General features: G+C 38.3%; 1 protein-coding gene across 1 annotated transcript in view; it reads left to right on the top strand.

Annotated features, from left to right (window-relative positions):
- Positions 1-1,194: 1,194 nt before the first annotated feature.
- The window catches only part of LOC108106968, a 64,752-nt gene continuing 41,733 nt past the window's right edge, over positions 1,195-24,213 (top strand). Inside the window, 1 exon segment of the mRNA XM_017214266.2 lies at positions 1,195-2,059. Within this exon segment, the coding sequence (XP_017069755.2) occupies positions 1,199-2,059 (861 nt within the window). The 5' untranslated portion in view covers positions 1,195-1,198.

Genomic DNA, 24,213 nt, shown 5'->3' with positions numbered 1-24,213 from the left:
TTATGTCCGCGGTAATTGGTGGAAGCCAAAAATCTAATAGCCATTAATCAAAGTTGGTGAACAAATTGACGAAGAGCTCAAAGGAAAGGGAATGCTAAAGATTATTAAAAAAATTAAATGACAATTATTAAGTGTTAATTTCTTAAAAGAAAATATGCTTAAAATTTTAAACATCAAGTGAAAATTAATGTGAAAAGCTTAAAAGAAGACAAGAAGAATATATATAGAATATATATAAAATCTAAACACAAAAGTATTTCCCATATTTCTTATTGTCAACACAAAAGAAAACTCAATTAAATTTTTAGAATAAACTAACAAGAAACTTAAACCTTTTAAGTCCAATTTTCCAAAGTTAAACAAACAAACTCTGAGATATTCCAAACAAAAAGTATTAAAACAAAAACTTACTACTTTTACTATAGCTACTTTAATGAATGAAAGAAATCGAAAGTGAAAATCAAGATTTTACTTAAAATCACAAAATAAAACTCGCAGCAATAAACAAACAAGGCCCCGCGTACAAATTTAATGTCATAAAAAAATCAACAAAAAGTAAAACATTCTTCCCGAAAACAATTAAAGTTTAATTTACAAAAAAACAAGCAACTTTATTTCCAGTTATGAGCCATTAAAATTCCCTTTAAGCAAATAATATGCGAATTATTTAAGCCGTCAACAAGTGTCAAAACATAAAGCGGCAATATTAATTGCAAATTGTGAGACAAAAGAAAATGCTTTAAGCAAAAACAAAAACGACAAAGAAAAGTCGACAACGAACGCGTGTGAAAAGTGTAAAAAACAAAGAACGGTTTATTTCTAGAAAATCAACTAAGAAACAAAAAAAAAAAAAACAATGCATTTCCCAAGGGGAAACCGAATGATCTTCAAAATGTATTGGCTAATTCTGATGCTAATGCCCCTGGCCTGGGCCAACGGCAGCGATTTGCGGGGCAGCCATGTAATGACCACAGTAGCTCCCTCTTCTCCGGGTCATCGTAGTGCCCACAAGCAGCAGAGATTGCAGCAATACCAGCAGGCACAGCAACTGGAGGCCCATCAGCCACACCATCGGCATTTGCGGCACGAACAGCACTGGCGGGCCGAGCTGGAGGGGAATCACCAGCCACCGATCTCGGACTTTAAAATGGATGGATCCAAGAAGACCTACTTCTATCCACAGTCGCCGCCGCCGCCCATGCAGCAGCACCACTTGCGTCATCACAATCGCCATCATTTGAGTTGGGAACAGGCGGTGAATAATCCCTCACTGCTGCCACATCAGCCACATCGCTTGGCCATCGGAACCAAGACTATCATGACCACTGAGGCACCCTCAACCACACATCATGGTCTGATCACAAATCACACTCGTTACTTCGACAGGGGTGAGACCTACCTCTCTTGGGCTGAACCTCGTTCTACCAGGGCTCCCAACTGGCGACAGGAACTGGATACCAGTGATTCTGATGCGGATAGTGATGAGGACGACTACGAGTACGACAGGGATTCCGATTCGGATATTGATGATAACAATGAAGATGGCAAGCAAATGGCCAGTTACTCCCTTTTTAATAATTGGAAAGAACCGGAGTACGATGCCTTCGATCAGTCGGATGAACTGGAAATCGTTAGTCACCATCATAACAAGCATCCCAGTGTGGCCAATCCGCACGTGAAGACCGCTGGCAAACGCTATATATGGGATTGGTTTACCAAAAAAGATACGGAAAAGGTAGTTAAAAAGCCGCATGCCACAAGTACCACATCGACCACAACCTCAACGACCACAACTAAGAGACCCATAATGCGTACCGAGAGGCCAGGGCTGCAGCTAATCGATGCCAATCTAAAAAACAACAACGGTGGCGAAGAGGAGTACTCGAACGAGGATTCGGATTCGGACTCGGAATATCAGTCGGATGAGGGTGTCTCTGTGGAAGAGTGGAATAAGAAGGATCACAGCCAGAAATTCCAGAAGCAAAAGAACCAAAATGAGCTCTTGGAGATGCGTAGGAACAGCAGGAACACCCCTCTCATTCGGAGCTCTACGAACGAGGTGAGTCTGGCATTGCACCCATTGTTCTGGATTCACTGATAACTCTGATGCCATGATGATGTCATTAGCCATTGTTGTTGCTCTGACATTGCTCCATAATGTGAGCACGGCGATGATGATAAGAGATTCTGTTTATAGACAGCGGGAAAATGTAGTAAATAGTGGCCACAAATGACCAAAGCATTTTCAGAGCCAGAGTCTGGGTTTCGGTTTCACTTCTGACTTTGGCGGTTAGTCATGCCGAAAATAAGTCAGTAAACATAGTGCACTGTGGAAAATAAAGTTAACTATTAAAATCAACTATGATATGACATAAAAAAGTCATCTTAGGCACTTGTTGTTCTTTTTTGTCATCCATTACGAACTTCGTTGTACGAAGAGTGCTCTTTATTTCCTTATTTCTTATTCTTATGTTATTTCTACATTTATTGGTGACATTTGCTGATCGTGCGAACAGGACAGACATAGTGTTCGTTAGCAAGAACTTTATGCAAAAGTAAGGGAGAGGTATACATTGTGCTTACACATAACTGTGTATAGTTGAATGATATGAATGATATGAATGATATGAATGATATGAATGATATGAATGATATGAATGATATGAATGATATGAATGATATGAATGATATGAATGATATGAATGATATGAATGATATGAATGATATGAATGATATGAATGATATGAATGATATGAATGATATGAATGAAATATTAATGATATGAATGATATGAATGATATGAATGATATGAATGATATGAATGATATGAATGATATGAATGATATGAATGATATGAATGATATGAATGATATGAATGATATGAATGATATGAATGATATGAATGATATGAATGATATGAATGATATGAATGATATGAATGATATGAATGATATGAATGATATGAATGATATGAATGATATGAATAATCATTCATTATCAAAAAGAATTGTTCCTGAAAAAGTTGCAGTATTTCTTAGATCTCGTTCCACTGTGCGTACCAAGAAGATTATTATGAACTTTATGCAAAAGTAAGGGAGAGGTATACATTGTGCTTACAACTAAGTGTGTATGAAAAAGTTAGTGTGACTGTTTGTTACACATGCTAGTGTGACCGCCTGCTGACCCCGCCAGTGTCTTAACAATTTTTATTAGTTTACCGTTTATGAGAGAATAGAGAAATAGAGAAAACTAAGCATAAGAAACTTCTCTCAGTGTATTGCCGTCATTCACCTAGACATAACGCACTGACCATGGCTAATGCCGTTTGCATTTTGGCTAACAACAAAACCAGACATGTAGCTCTGCTCGATGTTTTTGGTGTTCATGTCAAATATTTACACAATGTGGAAAGGGTTTGGGGGATAGCAGCTGGCTTTTTGGCAATTCGGCACTTTTTGGCTAACCATTGGCTGGCCATTCACCATTGCGGCTTGGCTAATTGAAACCAGCTAGTGGGCCAGCAAAAATCAACAGAATGCCCCAGCAACCAACATTTGCAACAACACTCAACAATAACAATTAATTCGTTGCGTTTGATTTGCACTTTTCGGATGCCATTCCATTCTATTTGCTTTGAACTGTCTGTTGACAGAGGTTCTACATTCTTTTTCTGCCCCTCTGCTAATTGCATTTTCATGGGTCTTGTGAATTTCGCGACCCCCTCGAGGTCACCGCCCAACTTGGTGTAATTACCTTTTAGAAAAAAAAGGACCAATTAGATTAGCCCCAAAGCAAATAATGTTCGTGGAAACGGGGCGGGTAAATGAAAATACGCGGAGTTATCTGCTTTAGTTTGTTTTTAGTGTTCGATGTTTATTTTTATTGGCCCGGCATTTTGGCTTTACTGCAGGTAAATTGAGTTTAGCTGTCACTGAGATGAGCTTCCATGTTAATGTCCTTCAGCCAACGAAGTCGTTAAGTTGGAATGGGGAATGGTATTAAAAACAGTCAAGAACTTGTTAATGAAGGTGGGGTGAAAAGAAGTTAAAGGTATTTATTTGCAAGTAGTTAACATATATTAAGGAGTCAGCAAATTAATATTTTTAACAAAAGATATTTTTGAGCTTACATACATTTGTTCAAACTGCCGATTATCCCTTAACGAAATGTTTACTTTCCCCCCGAAAGGAGTCTTAATTTGAAACCAAACAATCAAACGAAGTAAATTACATTTTCATATTTACCCATAAAATCAAATCCATAATAAATCATTATCCTAGCCCCCTGCAATTAACATTTATTTCCCGCCTGAATGCAAAATCTTAAATATTTTCCCAATTAATTCCAACTCAATCGAAATTAAAACGCATGAAAAAATTTAATTAAAAACATAATCGAAAATTTAAATGTGAATTAAGGGTTGACGCGGTTATTTGTGCTGAAAATGTAAATGGGAAATGCACTCGAAATATTGTTAACAGCTAAATAAACACTTGGCTAAAACAACGAGCTTAATAAGAGCAACAACAAAGGCCAGCTGCGTGTAAAACAACACAACGAAAACAAAATAAAAGGTAACCAACAACAGAAGCGGAGGGAAGTGAAAGGTTGGGGTAGGACGGCAGGTGAGCCATCAAAATAACAAGGCGCCACCGCCCCATTTTCCCCAACCGATTTTCCTGTTCTCCACAGAACAATACAATTAACACATGTCTGCGGATGGCGACGGCTACTCTCTGGGTTCTTTCTTTTACCTTTCCCTCCTCCGGATGCACTGCATCCTTCCTTCCTTCCTCTTCCTCCCTACCCATGGCAAAGGGGAGTTTTTGCTGCCAATAAACTCTGCAATTTTCCCGCCATGTTAACATGACACAGACTTTACCCAACTTACCTTCCATTTAATTGGCATCTTTTTTGGCGTTTAATTCATTTTATTTGGTTTGGAAACTCATTTTATATTGAGTCTCTCTGTTCGTTAATGAGCTCTTACCTCGGATCATTTTGAGTGACTTTTAATTAACATTTCTGGTTTGCTGGACATTAAAGGAAATCAAATTAATTTGTTTAACAAATTGCTTTAATTATTTACTTATTTTTAAGTTAAAAATGGTTAAATACGGAAAATAATTTAAATGAGAACCACATTGGTTTTTCTTAATCCCATAAAGCAGGGATGCTCAAATTCGTCTTACGGCAGAGCAATTAGTAATACAAATACAATAAAAAGTACACATATGTACATATTTAGTGACGCATTTGTGTTGGTTTGCAGCTGTGCATTGAGTCAGTGGAATAGCAAGGAGCTTCGAGGATGATCTAGAAAGAAACAAAAACAAATTGTATTACAGTTAGCAAAGGAATGAGACGGAATTAGAGTTATAAGGAATGATTTCCAGTGCTAGTGTCCGAAGAGGATCAAGGAAGAAACAAGAAACAAATTGTATTACAGTTAGCCACGGAATGAGGCGGAAAGGGGAAAAGAAAAAATTGCCAGTGGAATAGCAAGGAGTTTCGAGGATGATTCTAGAAAAAAACAAAAACAAATTGTATTACAGATAGCAAAGGAATGGGACGGAAAAGAAATTCGAAAAATTGTTAGTGAAATAGAGCCGCGAGCGCTCAAACCTTATGAGAGAGCAATCGCAAATGCAGAGAGCATTTACAAAAACAAATGAGCACTAAGTGCATAGGCATTGATGAGCGCCCCTGCCTAAATTTGCTAAAATCATATTTTTTTAATGCCTCTTCTCACTTGTCAAAACGAATTAAATATTTAAAATAGTAAAAACAAATTCCATCGCGGCCTGCCTGTTGAAAAATGTTCAACTGAAAATCCTTGTTAGCCTTTAAACCAGTTCCGGTTTGTTTGAATGAAAAAGGAATTAAAAAACCGAAGGTCAGATTTGCAATTCAAATAAAATGTCTCCTTTTTATTGTCGGCTTGCAGTTTTCACCTTTCGATTTCGTTGAAAGTGTTGCATAAAAAAAAGTTTATATTGAACAAATTTAATTTTCTTATATAAAATGCAATTTGGTTAGGCTTTTGGTTGATATTGCTGAAAGGCTTGGTGTGTTGTTTGGGAGAGTGAGAAAAGTTTCACAGGCCCTAAAAGATTTTCTCGTTCCTCCCAAACTTTTCCCAACTTAAATGCACATCCCTCATTTGCACCACCCTGCAGTTTTCCTCCCATTTCCCACCAAAAAAAGAGACCTGTCACAGCCACAAATGCTGTCACTTCTTTCATAGCTTTTCCATCTGCTGTTGTATCAGTTTGTGTTCCTAAGGTTTTAGCCGTCTTTTGTGGGCGTGTTTTTCCCATATTGCCGACTTTGCTTGTTTTCTTCCTGTTTCTGCAGCTTCCGCTCTTTCTCTTAGCATTCTTTTGCACTTACCGGATCTTTGGAAAAGTGCAGAAGAATCCACAGTCAGCTTGGCCTTTGTGTGGCGATATGTCAGTGGCGGTTGAGGAATGACATCGGAAAACCACACACGCACATCGTTTACCACCCACCGGTTGTCGCTGAAGGTTGTCGCTGCGGTTGCAACGACCTTGAAGCTCAAAAGCAGCGGGAGCCATCGTGGCCCACAATAAAAGTGGTAACAATTATAGAGACTCGTTCATGGCATGAGGAGAGGGGACTCGAAAAGTAATCAGTTGGTTTATAGTAGACTAAGAATAGGTTTTCAGAGAGTAAAGCTAAATCATTGGAAAATCTTATAAAATTAAACATAACTTTGGAAATATTCAACTTACTAACAACAAATACAACCACATATCAGTAGTAAACCTATCATATTTCAAATCTTTACCGACTTCATTAGGCCCAAGAAAGCCACAAACACAAAGCCAAAATGAACTGCAGTTGCTGACTAACGAAAGCTAAATTTACATACGTTTTGCATTTCCAATAAGTCCAGTGTTTACCTTTGCCAGTTGCCAACTTGATTTGGATACAAATTCAATATTTTTTCACCCAAAAAAACTGTCCGTTTCAGCTTGGCTGCCGTATGAAAAGCAAATAATCAACCTTTTTGCTTTCATAAAGAATTTTCTTCTATTTTCCAACTCTTATTGGTTATTTTCCCAGCAGTAATTACTTTCTCCGATGTATTTGAAATTTCTTGATTATTTTTTCTAGTTATTTCTCCTGGCTGTTCTGCTGCTGTTGATGACATTTTTCAGCTAATTTCCACTCACATTTTATACGTTTTTCTTTTTGGCCTGCTATTGGCAGTGCAATTTATTTCCACCTCTCTCCTATTTTGTGATGTTTTATATTTTTGCTTCTGTTTTTGCTCATGCCAGGGGCATTCATTAGTTGTTTTCATCCCGGAGGAGCTGTGAGTATATCATTTGGAAGGAATTTTCCGCTTTTCCCCATACAAAAATACTTGACTGACCCTCTCTCTCTCTCTTGGCCATTGAAGTACCATTCATTCGCCGCTGCCTTCTTTGGACATTTTCCATTGCACAACTTGTGCTTATTGTCTCCAGATTGCTTCGTATTCTACGCAGCTCTTTTTTTTAAACTTTTTTCTTGGCTTTGGGTGACTTTTTAAGCCAGCTAGGGTCTACTCTGGGCTGGCTCTGCTTTTCCCCATAATTTATAGCAGCTTCTAATATAAATTTCAAGAAATTATTTTCCCACTCTCCTCGAAAACCGAAAAAGCAATATAAATTCTCGCAACTAATTGGCGATGGTGCCGTTGCCTTTGTCTTTTTTTGCTGGCTGCTTTATGTTGCAAGTTGAGGTTTTTCAATGACTTTATTAGACTGTTAAGATTACACATGGGCAAGGGCCTTTTGCTTTTCTTTTCTTTTCCGCCCCCAACTCCAAACTTTTCTATTTCTTTTTTGGTTTAAATGTTTCTTTTGTGCCACACATGCTGCGAGGGAAATTCTTGGAATGCCGCGAAATCTGTTAGCGGCTCCGTCACTTTATAAATCATACGGCAGACACGTACAGCATGGGAAAGATGAATAGTACGAGGTGTGTTCAAAAAGTAAGGTGACTCTTCAAATTTCGCGAATTTCAAATTTTTCGATTATCGAAACCTTTTAAAAATAAGGTGACTTTGAAATTTCAAATTTTTCAAATTTTCGATTATCTTCAGTTTTGGGAACAAGAAAAGTCACATGGGGCCAATAATATGGTGGCTGAATTTTTTTGTTGTTTTTTTTTGCCAAAAATCCAAATCCTTTGATCCATATTTTCGATAAAAAAATCGCCGAGCTCCAAAATAATTGTTACGTTACCCTCACAACCAAACAAAAGAGGATGTTCCATTGAAACTTGGTACAGATGTTAGGAAGAGTGTACCAATATAACAAAACAAAAAAATCGATAATGAAAAATTTGAAATTCGCATTTTGAAACACCTTAAATTTATAGAAATATTCAAATTATTATACCTTTAATGTTGGTTTTATGGCAAGAAAAGTTGAGCATTATAATTTGATTACTATTCTTCTCACTGCAACTGTAAATATAATCCTACTTACATGTAGAATAAGGGCATAAGGGCAATTTAGGGAGCGACGAAAGCAGTTTGTTAGTTAATCTGACAGAAAACGGTTTGTCAGCGGCAGAACGATATGTATCTTTGTATCTGTTGAATGCATTCGCAGTTTGTCTGTGTTAGCTCTTTATTCCCATCTCTTTCACCCTAAATCATCCCGTCTATCTCTCTATCTCTCTCACTGTTGCTGTCAGTGGGCTTTTTAGTAACTAACCGAAGACACATGTGATGAGATGCCGACTTTGTGATTGATTTCGATGATGAGCTCGACGAAGAATTCATTGTAATTCATTGAAATGCAAGGCTGCTCCATGCGTTGTCTTAACCCATGGCTTCTTTTGGGGTCAAGGTGGTTGGATTCGCTTGGTGGGTTTACAGTTAGAACCCTATTACGATCCGTGATCACGTTTGGCATGATTTAAGCTGCGACCAAAGGCATAAATATTTTATTACGTGACAAGGAATTTTCGAATGTGGCGAGCGGGACTTTTAGTTTATGGTTAATGCCAGTGGTGGTTATGTGGATGTAGATGGAGCTGTGCCAGCTGCAATTGCCATATAACTTTATAATTCTGACCCAAATCGAAGTGTCAAAAATAGACTTTATTGAAGTGTTAGAACCGCGGAATGAGAGAATTTCGTTGAACTTAAAGAATATGTTATAAACTTATAAAATCATTTTTATAACAAATTTATATATCTGCATAGAAAGATATAAAATATAATTTCCCTTGAACTGTTATAACTCGTTTGTCTTATAATTTTAAAGCTATTTAAAAATATTAATATTGATTACTTTTCCATTGCCAGAAAGGCTTAAAAATTTTAGAAAATCAACTTCAATTGATAATAACCCTCATAAAACTGAATGAGAATTTATTACCATTATTGCTAGTGCCATTGAGACGAGATTTATTGTTTAAACTAATTAACTCTAAATGGCTTAATTAAATCAGTGTAGGTTGTCATAAATTTATGATTTATGCCCCATGTCAAGGCCACTTCATACATTCTTAAACTCTTTAAGTCACACCTTAAGCTTTTCATTTAATTCTAAGTTTACATTGTTTCTGATCATTATTTCTGATCAGTTTGTAACCCTTAAATCAAACTCTTACTTTCATGCAATTCTGGTAATCAAATAGCCACAAGAGACCCCACCCCAGTGGGAAATTAGATTTTATTTCAGGCAACACTTGCGAGTGACAAAATAAAAAATGCTGAAAATAACACGCTTGTCAAAGAGTCGAGTTGACGATAAATCATGACCAGCAAACGAAAATATTTTTGTTGACGCGTGTTTGTTGCAAGTCCATTGCGAAATGCTTGCCCTACAATTTCCGCCTCCACGTAACCGCCCCTTTTTTCCCGTTTATGTTACCAAAAAAACAAAAAAAAAAAAGCCACAAAAGACAAATTGAAAGTCGTGTAAGCCGATTCATGAAAAGAGGGTTAACAGATAGAGTGGAAAGAGTCACGGTCATGCCTGTTACTCAAAGCCTCATAGAGAAATACGAAAAAAAGACAACTAAACTGAACTATTGAACTGTAAACAGAAAACTAAAAACTACACACAAAAATATCAAACAAAAACTAAACCGAAAAAGTATAAGTTTTGGGTGGGAGTACAGTGGAGATTCAATTGATGGAACGGGTTTTTAATCCTTTTAAAAATAAAATAAAATTAAATTAAAGGTTCAATATTGAGAAATCTAAATTTATGCAATTATTAATATTAATATCATAAAAAAATGTGAAATTAATCCATAAAAGATAAATTACAAATCCACTTTTTATGTAATCTTTAACCTTAATCGGTTTACAGTCGAAAAAGGATATAAAAAGGTAGTAAAAACTTGGTTGGATAAACCATTTTTCAAACCTAATAAATCTTGTTAAAAGATGATTCAAATTATAGAAGTTTGACTGTACTTCTGCCATAGAAAGACTCAAACTGTATATAAAAACCATTTGTTGTGCATCCTAATTCATCGAGTGCAGGCAAAAATAAATCAAACTGGACACTAAATTTAGGAAATTGGGGAAATAAATTTAGTTTTTTGATGATCTGGAACCAACTTGCAATCACCTGCTGAGCTGTGTATTGTCCCACCTGTACCCGTACCTGATGTAAATCCTTCAGGCGTTTGATATAATCTCTCCCACGCACACAACCACACTCGTAAATCGAGTCCGCAAAGGTCAAAGGTGGCCTGGCAAATGTCTTCATTCAAAGTGTATATTGAAGTTGATGCATTGCCCGGCTGGTCATTAAAAATTAAACATAAATCTTTTGAGTCAGTCATGCCGCTCTGGGGACCCTTCATCCATGTAGCTGTGTGTGTGTGTGTGTGTGTGTGTGCTCGGCCTGGTATGTGTGTCAAAAAGTCACTGCAAATTGCAAACCCATTACCCACATGTATAAAGTATAAGAGCTGCGATTACGGGGCCAAGCCAAGGGAAAAACTCGGGCGAACGAAAACACACCCACCCAAATGTGCTCGAGGTGTGTGTGTGTGTGTGTGTCACTGACAAGTGTCACACAATCTTCTTGGTACGCACAGTGGAAAGAGACACTTATTTTTTTATCATTCATATCATTCATATCATTCATATCATTCATATCATTCATATCATTCATATCATTCATATCATTCATATCATTCATATCATTCATATCATTCATATCATTCATATCATTCATATCATTCATATCATTCATATCATTCATATCATTCATATCATTCATATCATTCATATCATTCATATCATTCATATCATTCATATCATTCATATCATTCATATCATTCATATCATTCATATCATTCATATCATTCATATCATTCATATCATTCATATCATTCATATCATTCATATCATTCATATCATTCATATCATTCATATCATTCATATCATTCATATCATTCATATCATTCATTCATATCATTCATATCATTCATATCATTCATATCATTCATATCATTCATATCATTCATATCATTCATATCATTCATATCATTCATATCATTCATATCATTCATATCATTCATATCATTCATCATTCATATCATTCATATCATTCACATTCATATCATTCATATCATTCATATCATTCATATCATTCATATCATTCATATCATTCATATCATTCATATCATTCATATCATTCATATCATTCATATCATTCATATCATTCATATTCAGGCGGCCACACTATCATGTGTAACGAAAAGTCCCACTAACCTATCTATACACAGTTAGTTGTAAGCACAATGTAGTCCTCTCCCTTACTTTTGAATATTAAGCTAAGATAGAATAGGAAGAAGGAAGAATAACAGCACATTCATCAGCCTAAGTACACTGCTCAAATACCAGTTAACTTGTCAGTTTATAAGTCGATGACAAATTTATGCAGTGACTTGCAATCAACGTGATTAATGTCCGAGTATTGTATGGAAAATGAATTCGAGACCACTGTATAGCTCAGCTCATTTGGCACCAGGAAAGTTGTCTGTTCGCCAGCGAGTGGCACATGAAAAATAAGCAAAGTTTGAAAAAAGAAACCGAAAATTGTCATGCACTTTTTGACAGCTAAATCAATAAGCATAATTTTGGGGCATGTCAAGAGTGGATTCCACTGCACTCAGTGTGGCATATTCAATATAAATGTATATGGAGAATATCAAATAATGCGTCTAAAAATTCATGATGGGGGGCGTCGGGTCTTTGGGGCTCTTTCTGGCATTTGGCAGGTTGACAAAAATCTGCATTTGAATGCGATTTATTTAATGTCCGCGGCCAATGGTGATGATGATGACTCAATTTCTGGTCACTTTCGGCATTCGATAGATGGCTGGGGTCACGATTTGTGGCTGGACATTAACCCATTGTGTGCGTTTGACACCACGTAAATCTCTTTTGCAGGCCCGTCACAGTTTATGACATTCGAAATTGTTGAGAGACATCGAAGACGGCAAATTGAATGCCAATGCCAATAAATCGTCTAATTGATTCGATTGGCATATGGAAAAGCCCAGTAGCAGCCGACCCCCTCTCGTATGATTAATTTCTTCTCCTTTTTTTTTTGAGTCCGTTGAATCGTTAGAAAATTTCCAATGTCTCAAGTTGCACTCCGTTTATGCATTATGCATGAGAAACGAGATTCAGATGTCGGTTTCTTCAGTTGGCTTGTTCGCTTGACATGCAGGCCAGTGCTTCATTGCGTTTCATCAATATTTCATTTTCGGCATTTATAAGCGATTTCCTTTTATTACACAATTTTTTATTTCAATTTTATTGAATTTCGATGGGGAACAATGCACTCGTGAGGTCTGAAAACAAGACCCACGGACATTAACTTCGCCTCGGAAGGTGTTTTATATATCAGGGCTTATGGGTGGGACCTTAAACTGACAGACACTTTAACACTTTCGCTTTTCAATAAAACCCACCAACTCGATATGGTTGGGGAGACTTAAAGAGGCTTTGGAGATTTGTGATGCCATAAAGCAGAACATTAGAGTCTTTCTAAACAGCTCTCGCAAGCTAATCCAACGTGAATTTATTGCCTTTGATTTTAGTACAAATTTCTAAAGTTTTAGTTCTCGGGCAGAAGGCTAATCAACGGAACAAAGTCAAGGTTATCGAGGGGTCTAAAAATAATTAAACAAATTTAGGAAGCCAGTGAAATGAGATTTTCAAATGAGTTGTGAAAGATAATTAATATTATCAATGATTCGGAAACAAAATTGTGCAACTGCTAAATCTGAATATTTTGAATATTTTTATGGCAGTTTTATGTTTTCAAGATTTGGAAATTCAAATTATTCAGTTTTGAGCATGAATAATAAATTTATAATTAATAAAAAACAACTTAAGTTTGTTTGTAAACACCAAAGAGGTCTATAGATATGATTAAAATAATGAGAAATGTTTTTAATTAAAAGAAAATTTTTTGCTAAGGCTAAGATGTTTCCATAGTTTTACTCTGAAAAGTCTCAATGAGTTTCTTCTTATTAAATAAACTTAAAATTATTCAAGAGCTTGAGCTTTAATTTGAAAACTAGCTTCAAGTTTCTGGCCTCAAGTTGAGTTAGTTCCCAGAACCGTTGTCCATCAATCAATGGGTCTTTCATCAGTCATTAAAGCAGTCACTACCTGGCTCTTCGCGATGCCACAATTTGCATACTGCATCCGTATCTAACCAGCTACCTATGTTGCAAGTGCCACTGCCCCCACTCCCATTTCCCATCTCACCTTTGGTGCTCTGCACCTGCTGCTCAGCGGTGAGGGCTTCATCAACCGCAAATCCCAAATAGCTGGAACATTGCACGGAGGCCCTCGAGGTCAGCTCATAAACTAAACGCTATCAAAAAGTCAAATGCTCGCTGGCTTGGTTAATCACTTCATCAACGTCCAAATCGCCAGAAAATCAACCAGAAATGGGTGGAGTGCACCGGGGGAGGGTAAATGGATTCTAGACTCGATGGCAAACAAATCTCGGAGTCATCAAAATCATTTTTTTTCTTATACTCTATCAGAAGGTGTACTTGATTTTTACAAGTGCTTAAAATTATTAAACGGCTTTAATTTAGATACAGTAAAGTAAGGGATATGGGAAGTATTCATTAACTCGATTGATCTTATTATTTTTTTTGTTTTTTAATTTTCTCCAATAGTTTTTACTTGATTTTCTTTCTGAAAGAGTATTAATATCTGAATTTTCCTAGGCATCTCTGCTCTGTTATTTTTTTCACTTTTTGGTCGTGGCCTTCGTGTCCACCGCGGGGCAGTTGCAACTGCCTGGCAGTCTGCTGTCTACAGACTCTGGTCTCTGGTCTTTGGTCTCTAGTCCATGGTACCCCAGCATCGACTTCATCTTCGTCTTCTAGTTAAAACCTCTGCTCTATGTGGCTCGAGTTTGGTTCGTGGTTGTTAGACAGACGGCGGTTGCCAACTAATAATTGCCGAAGGTCGGGGGAGAATTGGGGGAGGAGGAGGTGGGCATCGACTGGCAAGCGAATTTGCACAAAGTTGCAAATCATTTGACAGGCGGTGGCTGCCACAAGATTTCGCTCTGGCTCCGCTTTTGTTGGCTTTTGCATTCCGCTGGCGCGTTTGTTTGTTGGCTTACTGTTGGCTTGTTGGTTTTGCACAAATCGTTGGCTGCTGTTGCCACTTTGATGATGTCATATGCAAATACAAAAAATAGATAAAGAAAAGCCACAGACAGATGCCAAATTTTCATAGCTAATCTCGGCCGGGGCATGGAAATGACAAAGGTGATGCTAATGGTGATGGATATGGCTGTTGATTATGTCCCCTTCGATCGGAATGCTGTTGCGAGTTGTCTGTTTGCTTCGGCAAGTGTTTGCCGGTGATTTATGCCAAATATTTGACTAATTCCTATCGCATTTTCCTATCTCTTTGCAGGTGAGTTCTGGCAGTGACATTTTCGAGATTGATTTTGGGGCATGCCTAGTGATTTCGAGATGGTTGTGGTAAGCCAAAGAGAACAAAAGATTAGTCCAGATTGTTATCGACTTGCTTCCTATTTTGGTAAGCTTACTTAGGTGTGCTTTTAAGTGAATTTTGGGAATAATTCTCTGAATTAAATTACATAAAACAAGGCAATTAGGGTTGGATAACTATAAGCTCTCAATCCCTTTTCTCTAACTACACTAAGCTAGATTAACTTTTCGCTTAAGTTCTACTAAAATTCCTCAAAACCCTAACTTTCTTCCTTAAATTTACTCTAAGTATTAAAGTGTTGCACTTGTGGAGATGCACTTGCCACATCCTTGACCTCCCTCAAGGCTTGCATTGTAATCAAGTCGAGATTTGCTCCATTGCCATTTGCCTGGCGGAGTGGCAGCGAAGCGAGCTACGCAATTTGTAACTTGTTAAGGAGCAGCTAAGGGGAAAATATAGCTCGAGCATGACCCATCTCGTCCCGTCCACCTGGCTGCTCCTCCAGCTGAGTGGACATATGCCTAACGACCCATTAGTCACGTCAAATCAGCAACACGAACAGCCGCAAGTGCGAAAACAAAGGAGAGACAGCGACCGGGTAAAAACCAATAAAAAAACAGGGGACAGGTGGGACAGAGCAATAGTAACGAAAACAATAAAGCCAAAGTGATCGTGACCAATTGTTGGCTTTTGGTCACTTGACCAACAATCAACATCCAATGCAGCAGCACCAGCAGCAAGAGCAGGAACAGACATTGCAGAAACACCAACAGACGGGCGACATCGTTTGGTTATCTGCAAATATTTGCCCATGTTGACGAACTTGCGGCTATTTTCGCCCCTTTTGCCCAGCACACACAGCTTCACCCACTTAACCCCATACTGCCCTCTTTCATTTCAGACACTTTTGCGGAGGAGGGTGGCAAAAAGCAGACCAAATGTGCATAGACTGTCCATCAAGTGACCGCAAACGCTGCCAACACTATGCGACTGACCAGAAATTTGACCAGAACAGAAATTCCGTCCGGTTTTCCGGCTCCTTTCCGTCCGTCTGTTTACACTTGGCGAAAATGTTTTTAAATTAACGGTTAACCTTAAATATACATAAATGTATAATGTAGAAAAATAGTTTTTTGACTTGCCGTTAGGAAGTTAAGGCATCTTAATGAACGTGCTGTTCTCTTCTGTCGCCCAAACCGAAGTGTTCTTTCTTCCTTTATCTTATTCTTTTCTCGCCTAATTTCTACATTTATTGGTGACATTTGCTGATTGTGAGAACAGGACACACATAGTGTTCGTTATCAAGATCCTCATGCACTAGTAAGGGGAAGGAATACATTATGCTTACAACTAACTGTGTACAGACAAATTAGTGTGACTGCCTTCTAAACTTAAATATAATAAATGATTTATTTTGTAAATTTAATTTAATTTCTTTTCCATATGGTGTATTATTTTCTAAGAATTCTTAAGAAGAAATTAAAATTCTCCACTTTTGTGATTAATTATTAAGATTTATGTCTCAGTGCCTTTGTGCTGGCCACGTCGTTGACTTCTGTCTGCCTTCGGACACCTTGAATCAAATGCATATATTGTAATGGGACGTGACAGGTCGTATTTTACGTGGCTCTGACTCATCAGCTGGGCTCTTCATTGTGCGCTGTGGCGTTAAGAGAATTAAATTTATTTGCCATTTGCGATTGATTTGACAATTGAATTTGCGAATTAACACCAGTTTTGGTAAGCGGGCTTTTATTGCATTTCATGGACACGGCGGCGCAGACACACAGCTAGCTCCGGGACACATGTGGCACATGCAAATGAACACATTTCCCATTTCCCGTTTTTCAACGTCGCAGAAAAATAAACCACCAGCGGAATTTTGAGATCGGGACAAGCTAAATCCATTTAGAGGACGCACAGCCAGGCAACCGAACCAGAAAACTTCCAACTGCTATCCCTTTTTATGGTTCCAGGACCTATCCCAATGCAGAAAAGCGTGTGCAGAGTGCAGAAAAACGAATTTCACGAGAATATTGTACCAGTAGGGAAAATTGGGGGTGAATTTTGGGTGGGAAATTTGCCCTTCTTTTTTTCGGGGAATTTTCCACACCCCTCCCCCACCGAACTCTTAGAAATTCAGAATCGCAGCTTCCTCACGTAGTGTGCGTTATTTTTTGTGGCCTCGTCGGACACGGGTATGATGACTTTATCAAGGGGATTGAGTTCTGATGGATACTGGACTGAAGGAACTAATATGTTTTTTCGGCTTTTTTGTTAGCCGTTTGATGTCTGTTTAGGTTTGGGAAGTGATTAACCTGTTGAAGCTTCGATTTAAAGAGTATTGGTGAAGGGTTTATTTGAAAGGAAAATAAGAAAATATGTTTAATTAATAGTTATATTTTTATGACAAGGTAATGAGGAGATGATAAGGATTGAATAGAATCTATCTTTAATGTCATTTTGAAAAGCCCTTTTTTTGACTTTTTAACTGATTTCAGAGTTCTTATTTAACTTATAAATAGGATTCTTCCTACGTTTATCCAACTTCTTAAGCTTAAAATAAGCTACAAAATCGTACTTTTACTTAGAAAATATTAAAAGTTTATTCAAGAAAAAAAAGTAAAAGTAAGCAATGAAATTCTGACTTGCTTGTAAAGTAAAGGACTCGCCACATTCGAGTTTATAATCTAAACTTTTGTTTACTAAAAAGGAACTTACCCTTTTACTTAGCTATCCTTAAATATTCTTAAATGTGATATTTAGAATGCATTTTCTAATTTCTAAAACTTTCGTAAACCTACAATAGCTATTCAATCTAGTTCAAGCGTATCCCCATTTTCGTCTTGCCTTTCAAAACACGATTTGCATGGCTCGGGTCTTGTTTTTGGCCAAGTGCAATTCAGCTGTTGTGGGGCTGCCCTCCCACTTGCCAACTGCCATACATTCACGAAATGGGTCTAGTGCATGCTCAGCAGCCCTCGTCCTTCGCGTCCTTTGTCCTTGGTGTTGGGCTCCGGCTCCACTCTCTGCTTGTTTGCTGGCAAACAAATAGAGAACGCTGCCCGCTGTTTGTCGCCATATGTTCGGCTTGGTGGGGGGATTGACATACCCAAAACCAAGGGGGGAGGGTGATTTGAAAGGACGAAGCAAAAAAGAAGGTTTCTAGTTCCACGTCGGTGTAGCAGCTGCTGCACTAGCTGCCCGAAATTGAGTTTTTGGCCACGACTTGGATTTATTTGCATGGCCGAGACAAACATTTTAAAGCTTCCACAGGAATGTTTAGTCGGAGTAGGGTCAGCTCTGAGAGTCTGGAAAGTTTTGGGCACTGCGGGAAAAAGGGTTTTTTAGATGTTCTTGACTTTAAATATTTATGGAATTTCTTATATATATAAAATGATGATTATGGGTCATGATTTTACCTAAGAAATGCCTGACAATAAGAATAATAAGCCATTTTTGTAATAAATTTAGAAAATATTAAACCTGTGGTAAGGAATCCTGAGAAAAGACTTTCAAAGATTAACTCAGTCTTGACTTTATACCAAAATTTTCTAAATTTTTTTTATTAAAAATATAAGTGAGATCCTACGAGTTTATAGAGAAACCCTTTTTATCCAGTTCCTTAACACCCTTGCATCTATTAGTGAAGTTTTCTAACTGTGGATAAATGAATCTAAAGCCGTTTGCTGTGGCTTATAAGCTCAGGACTCCTGAGTTCTGAGTCCTGAGAGTGCGTGGCCCCCGGTGGTCCTCCTAATCCTCGAATACTGACCATCCCAGGCTGAAGCTGATGTGTAAATGCCGTCATAATGCTCGTACCGACGTCAGCTTGACAGCTTTTCCCAGCCCCGAATCGTAGGCGTGGCACGTGTCTGACCAAAGGATCAGAAGGCTGGGAAAAGGACGATGGAGGAGCAGGTGAGGTCGAGGGCCAAAACACACACACACATAGAGAGAGTCCTCATGCCAGCTTATTAGTATGCAGCTGTGCTCGCTTTTTCGGGTCCAAAGAATGGGATTTTCCAGCCTCTCCAGTCTTTCTCCATGTGTTGGTACATTTCCCAGCGCGGAAATGCGTGTTCGTGTCTTGATTCAGTTTGCCTTAATTAATTTCCTGCACCACTTTGCCAGGGCAATCCCAGAACAGTGCTTCAAATTAACCTTTACATGTGTTGCCAGCGATGGATGTTAAGCTCCGATTGTTGGTGGCTTAGGAATTCGATTGATGTAACTCAATCAATAAGTTTAACGGTATACATAATGACAATTAAATTAGTAAGTTGCTTTTAAGTAAACTACACCTGCATTACATGCTATAGCTTAAAGCCATCACCTCGTTTTCCGCTTTTATAAATGCAATTTAACCCGAGGTCATGAAAAGACCTCAGACCAATTTGCCAGATGCACGCACTCGTAGAAAAAAAAAACAAGGAAAATAGGAAAACGCGCAAGAAAAACCCGCAGGTCGCACTTCGCCCGTTCAGATTTCGCAGAATTCGCAGTTTTTGATTACATTTCAATCCCAGCCAGCCACCAAAGCCGTGGCGAAATATCTGTAAAACATAGGACATGCTCTTCAAAAGTATGTTCAAGCTGCAGCGATTTGCGCGAAAAATGCGTTTTCCACTGGCAGCAGTAGTAGGCGTGGTCGGTGGGTGGATGAAAAGGGGGGATATCCACGCGGAAAAATGCAGCTAGAAAATATCTATCAAAATTTAATTTCCATTGAAATCACATTCGAATTCGCATTCGTATTCGCAAAGGGAATAGAAAATCGAGAAGAAATGTTGTGATTTTAATGTAGTGACTGCGACTGCGACGGGGAATGCAGCTGTGATTGCGAGTTGATTTGTAACTTGATTTATGCAATTTGCCGATTGAGAGTGGAAAAATATTTCCCAGCTTTCGGTTTCGGGCATTCGGTTATCATTTCAATTTGCTGTTCAGTCAGAAGCAGCTTAATCTCATATCAGGGGACATGGTCGTCGTGCGTAGGGCGGTAGAAATCCCACCCACCCACACGCAAGCCACATTGGGAAAACTGAATTTCCTGACTTGATTAGATTGGCATTCGGTTGGAAGGGTGATATCTGATGTGTGATGGATGTCTGTGTGGGTATGTGGTCTTCAGAAATGATGCTATATTTAGTCTCCAATTCTGGAAAATGCTAAACAAGAATAGAGTCAGAGTGTATGTAGAGATGTAAGGATAATTTAAATATGATAAAATTATACAAAATGATTATCTTAGTATATCATAAAAAGTATAAATCTTTGTTCCTCTTAGAGAACTTCTATAACTTCTATAACTCCTCTCTAGTTTTGATCTCTTTTAGCCATTCATAAAACATTTCCATTAGTTCAGATCCCTTGATGCTCTGCTTCCGTTACTATCTCCCTTAAGCAAATCTTGTGGATGCGCTTTTCCTGCACGCTTTCCTTCCCTTTTTTATGTCATTTCCCAGCTCAGCTGAGCTCACGTAATCAAGCCGCTCATTTCCCCAGTCACTAGTAACAAATCCTTCAGCTGACATTTCCCTTTTTAAAACTGCTTAACTTACTGCTTCGGTTACGGAGTGTGATTCTAGTTGCACTGCCACCGCCCCCCATTTTCCGCCCAATTTTCCCACTGGTGTGTCCCCTAGCATCACAGCTCATTAATCAACTGGCAGTGAAGTTGCTGGTTGTCGTTTTTGCTCGCCCATCGTGTTGACGTGCACCTCGAAAATGTCACTTTCTTGGGCATCGAATTTTCCAACAGCAACCGCCAAAGGCCAAACTTTGGTTTTCGGCTGATTAATTGTTTAGTTAGTGATTAAGGAGAAATGGTGACCGCAGTTGGTGCAAAACCAAAGGAAAACTTTAAGGTTGAATCCAATTAAAAACGTTCACGAAAGGCGGCAAAACCGCGCGAGCTCGAAAGATAAGGCACACGCGATTTTAAACGCGTTTGCGTTATTGTTTGTGTTGTGGAAAACCTTCAACAGTTTTTATTGCCACTCTAGTTATAGGTTTTTTTTCATACCCGATCATCTTTTATTTTATTTTTTTTTTAATTTTTCTGTGCCCCAGCAAAGACTTGAGCACACACATTTTCCGCTTCTTGTCTTAAATGCAGCCTGAATTTTGGCCCTGTCCTGCATTCTAGCCTCCTTTCTCCTACTTTCGCCTCATTGAGTCCTTTTTCAAGAACAATTCCTTTCACGTTTCAGTGTGTGTTTATTTTTTAGTAGATTTTTCTGCATGTGACTGCTGCTGTGCAAGTTTCCATCATCATCATCATCCTCAAAATGGAAAGCGTCATCATAAAAGTCGCGTTGTCTCACGAATGAGACTCACTTTGGCCTCCCTCTTTCTGCCTTGCTTTTCTCTCCAAGAAAATTCTATTGTAAAAGTTTTCAGTGGCTTTTACTTAATTTTCAAATAAGTTCCCCTCAGTTATGTCTTTAAGCTAATCCTGCTTTGTGAATTGGTAAATGGTTTGCTTTTCCTCTCTAAAATCTTATCATTTTTAAACACTTTTTAGTGATTTAGTTTGCAGTTTCTTAAATATTTGCATAAAATAATTGCATCTTTTCTTTTATGGTCTGCATTTAAAACTATGTCCCTGTTCATGAAAAACTTATTTCCCAAAACCCAATTTCAGTTTCCGTTCCTGAGAGCGTTATTTGTACATTTCTTACACTTTCTTTTTGCTGGAAAAACTTTGTTTTTATTCTTCTCTTAACATATTAAATAATTTTTACTTTCGTTTTCTTTGGCCTGTCGTTCACTTTCCCCATCCAGCAGTGGGAAAACGAGGAAAACACTTTCCCGCCATTCATGTTTGTTCATGTCGAGCGTAAGAAAAGTTTTTCACACAATTAAGTTGAGCAAAACGCTGTTGCTGCTGCTGCGGCAGACCCGAAATTGAAAGAAGTCGACGTCAGGACCTCAAAACTCAGCTGCAGCTGCTGCTCCTGACTTCTGTTGTTCCATAAAAACAAAAAATTAAATAAAACTTTCCTTTTTTGCTGTGCAAATTTGTATTTTGTTTAGGAAGCTCAAAGGAAAGTTGAAAATGTGGAGCAAAGCTTGCAAAATATTTATTCAGCAATTTGTGGAATGGTCACCTTAAATATCGATATAAAAACGTCTATTTGCAGGTATAATCGCTACGTCGCTTTTATTTCACTTTTCATCTAAGAATACTTAATCATCAATGAACTTATTTAAGCTTCGTCGGTTATCGGAATTTATATCGATACTTAGGGTGACCATGTAGGCAGCTTACTACAAAGTTTTGTTTAACACTTTTCATAATAAAAAACTATAATAAATCAGTAAAAAATCACAAACAAAACACATCACTTCCAAGAAATCAAAACAAGACAGCTAACTATAATCAGAAACCATTTGAAGAGCATACAATCTGTGCCACTTAACAAAACTACTCCAATTGTTAGCCCTTCCAACATTCATTTAATTTCATTTTAAATGCACTCGAAGCGATTAAGAAAATATTCGACCTTTCCTCAAACCAACGCTCGAGCGTTTTGTTCTGCTATCGCCGACGTGGAATCATCGTAAAAGTACAAAATGGTAACCCAAAGGTACGGAAACAAGTGAAAACCGAAATGACTTTACCGAAATGGCATTGTTATTTGTGGGTTTGGCTGTTTACATTGATTGCTGGCAGAGATACAAAAGCGAGAACGAACGAGTTTCTGTAGGTACTACCACTACGCCTGTATATAATGCATATATTTGTGGCCTTTGTTGTTTTGTATCCTATTTACGAGAAGAGGGATCCTACCTGAGACCCGGAGCACGTCAACTCGCTACGAGAGGTCCATTGTGTCAGGTCAGGCATCAACGTTAATCCAATTAGTTAGACAATACCCGTTGGGTTTTGGTTTTCTGGCATTCTGGTATTGAGGTCTCTCGAGTCCCGAGTCTCGTGCGGATCAAATTTTGTGAATACGCCCACGTCGGACTTCTAATCCCGCCCGCCATTTGTTGATGCACTTAATTAGATGGGCGGAGATTCCTTCTGGGCCAACTATGAGTATTTGGTTTAGAGCCTTTCGATTGCTGCAGCTTTGGCACGTCTGCAGGCCGATGATTATAGAAATATGTATGTCGGGAATATTCTCGAAAATGAGCTTTGACTAACAAGGCGCACGTTGGCATCGTTAGCCCAGCCATTAACTGGAATTGGCTCAAATTGTTTATGGCCAATACACATACACGTAAACACACAAAGGACTCGGCTCCTTCAAAGCGGATCACAAACGCCGCATATCTACTAGCCAGCAGATTATAATATTTACGGCAGTCGGAGATAGTGGCATCTGCAACATTGTTGCCTTCTGTTAGGTGCAAAGGGGCGGTGGAATTCCGAGCTGCTAGAAACCCCGGAAAATGCTTTGTTTCTGCTGTTTGGTTTCAATGGAAGCGAGCTACTTAATGACTTAATAGAGAGAGTTCGGGTTTGCTCTTCCTGGAACAGGTGCATTTCGGTTGCTAAATTAGCTTGCAAAATGATGTTAACTGCATTGAAAGCATTTAATTGGATTTTATGATCTTCATTTCTTAATGATCTTATTTGATTATAACATATTGGTGGATATATCTGCCAGTAGAAACGTTGATAAATTCCTGAAAACCTTTGAAAGAAGTTTTTATTAACTGATGAAGTAACATGAAATCTGCGAAGACTATAAAACATAGAGTTACCGCATTTCGCGTCATTAATGGCAATTGGTAACCCACCTCTTACGTAAGAGTTGTAAAAACCTTCTCAAGTTCTATTACCCGGTAGAAAACATTAAAAAAGTGGCCCCCCAACAGTTTTCATCAGTTTCCTTTCTCCTACTGTGCTTTCCCAAAGATAGATGCCATTCTATTTCTGTGATCCACACGCAACCTGCTTCCCGACGACTTGTTTGCCCCACCCACTGGAAAGTCTCCACGGCTAATTGCAGCTTCAACGCCTTTCAACACGCTGCAAATGCCGCCTTAATAGCCTCTCCCCGCTGAGATTTCCCCCTGCTCCTTGGTTTTCCCCTTAAATGCTTCCTGCCTCTTGCAGTATGCAAACTATGTCATTGGGTCTTCTGGTACTATTTTCTTTCTTTCGTTTTTTTTGGGGGGGCAAATCGGGAAAATCTTGTACTGCTGCTGGATTTTCAGCTCGGGTTTGATTTTATTGTATTTTCTTGTTAGCTATTTACATT

Source organism: Drosophila eugracilis, unplaced genomic scaffold (assembly GCF_018153835.1).
Source record: "Drosophila eugracilis isolate 14026-0451.02 unplaced genomic scaffold, ASM1815383v1 contig_764, whole genome shotgun sequence".
NCBI classification, from domain to species: Eukaryota; Metazoa; Arthropoda; class Insecta; order Diptera; family Drosophilidae; genus Drosophila; species Drosophila eugracilis.
The sequence above is the reverse complement of the archived record's forward strand: the minus strand, read 5'-3'. Positions and strand labels throughout refer to the sequence as shown.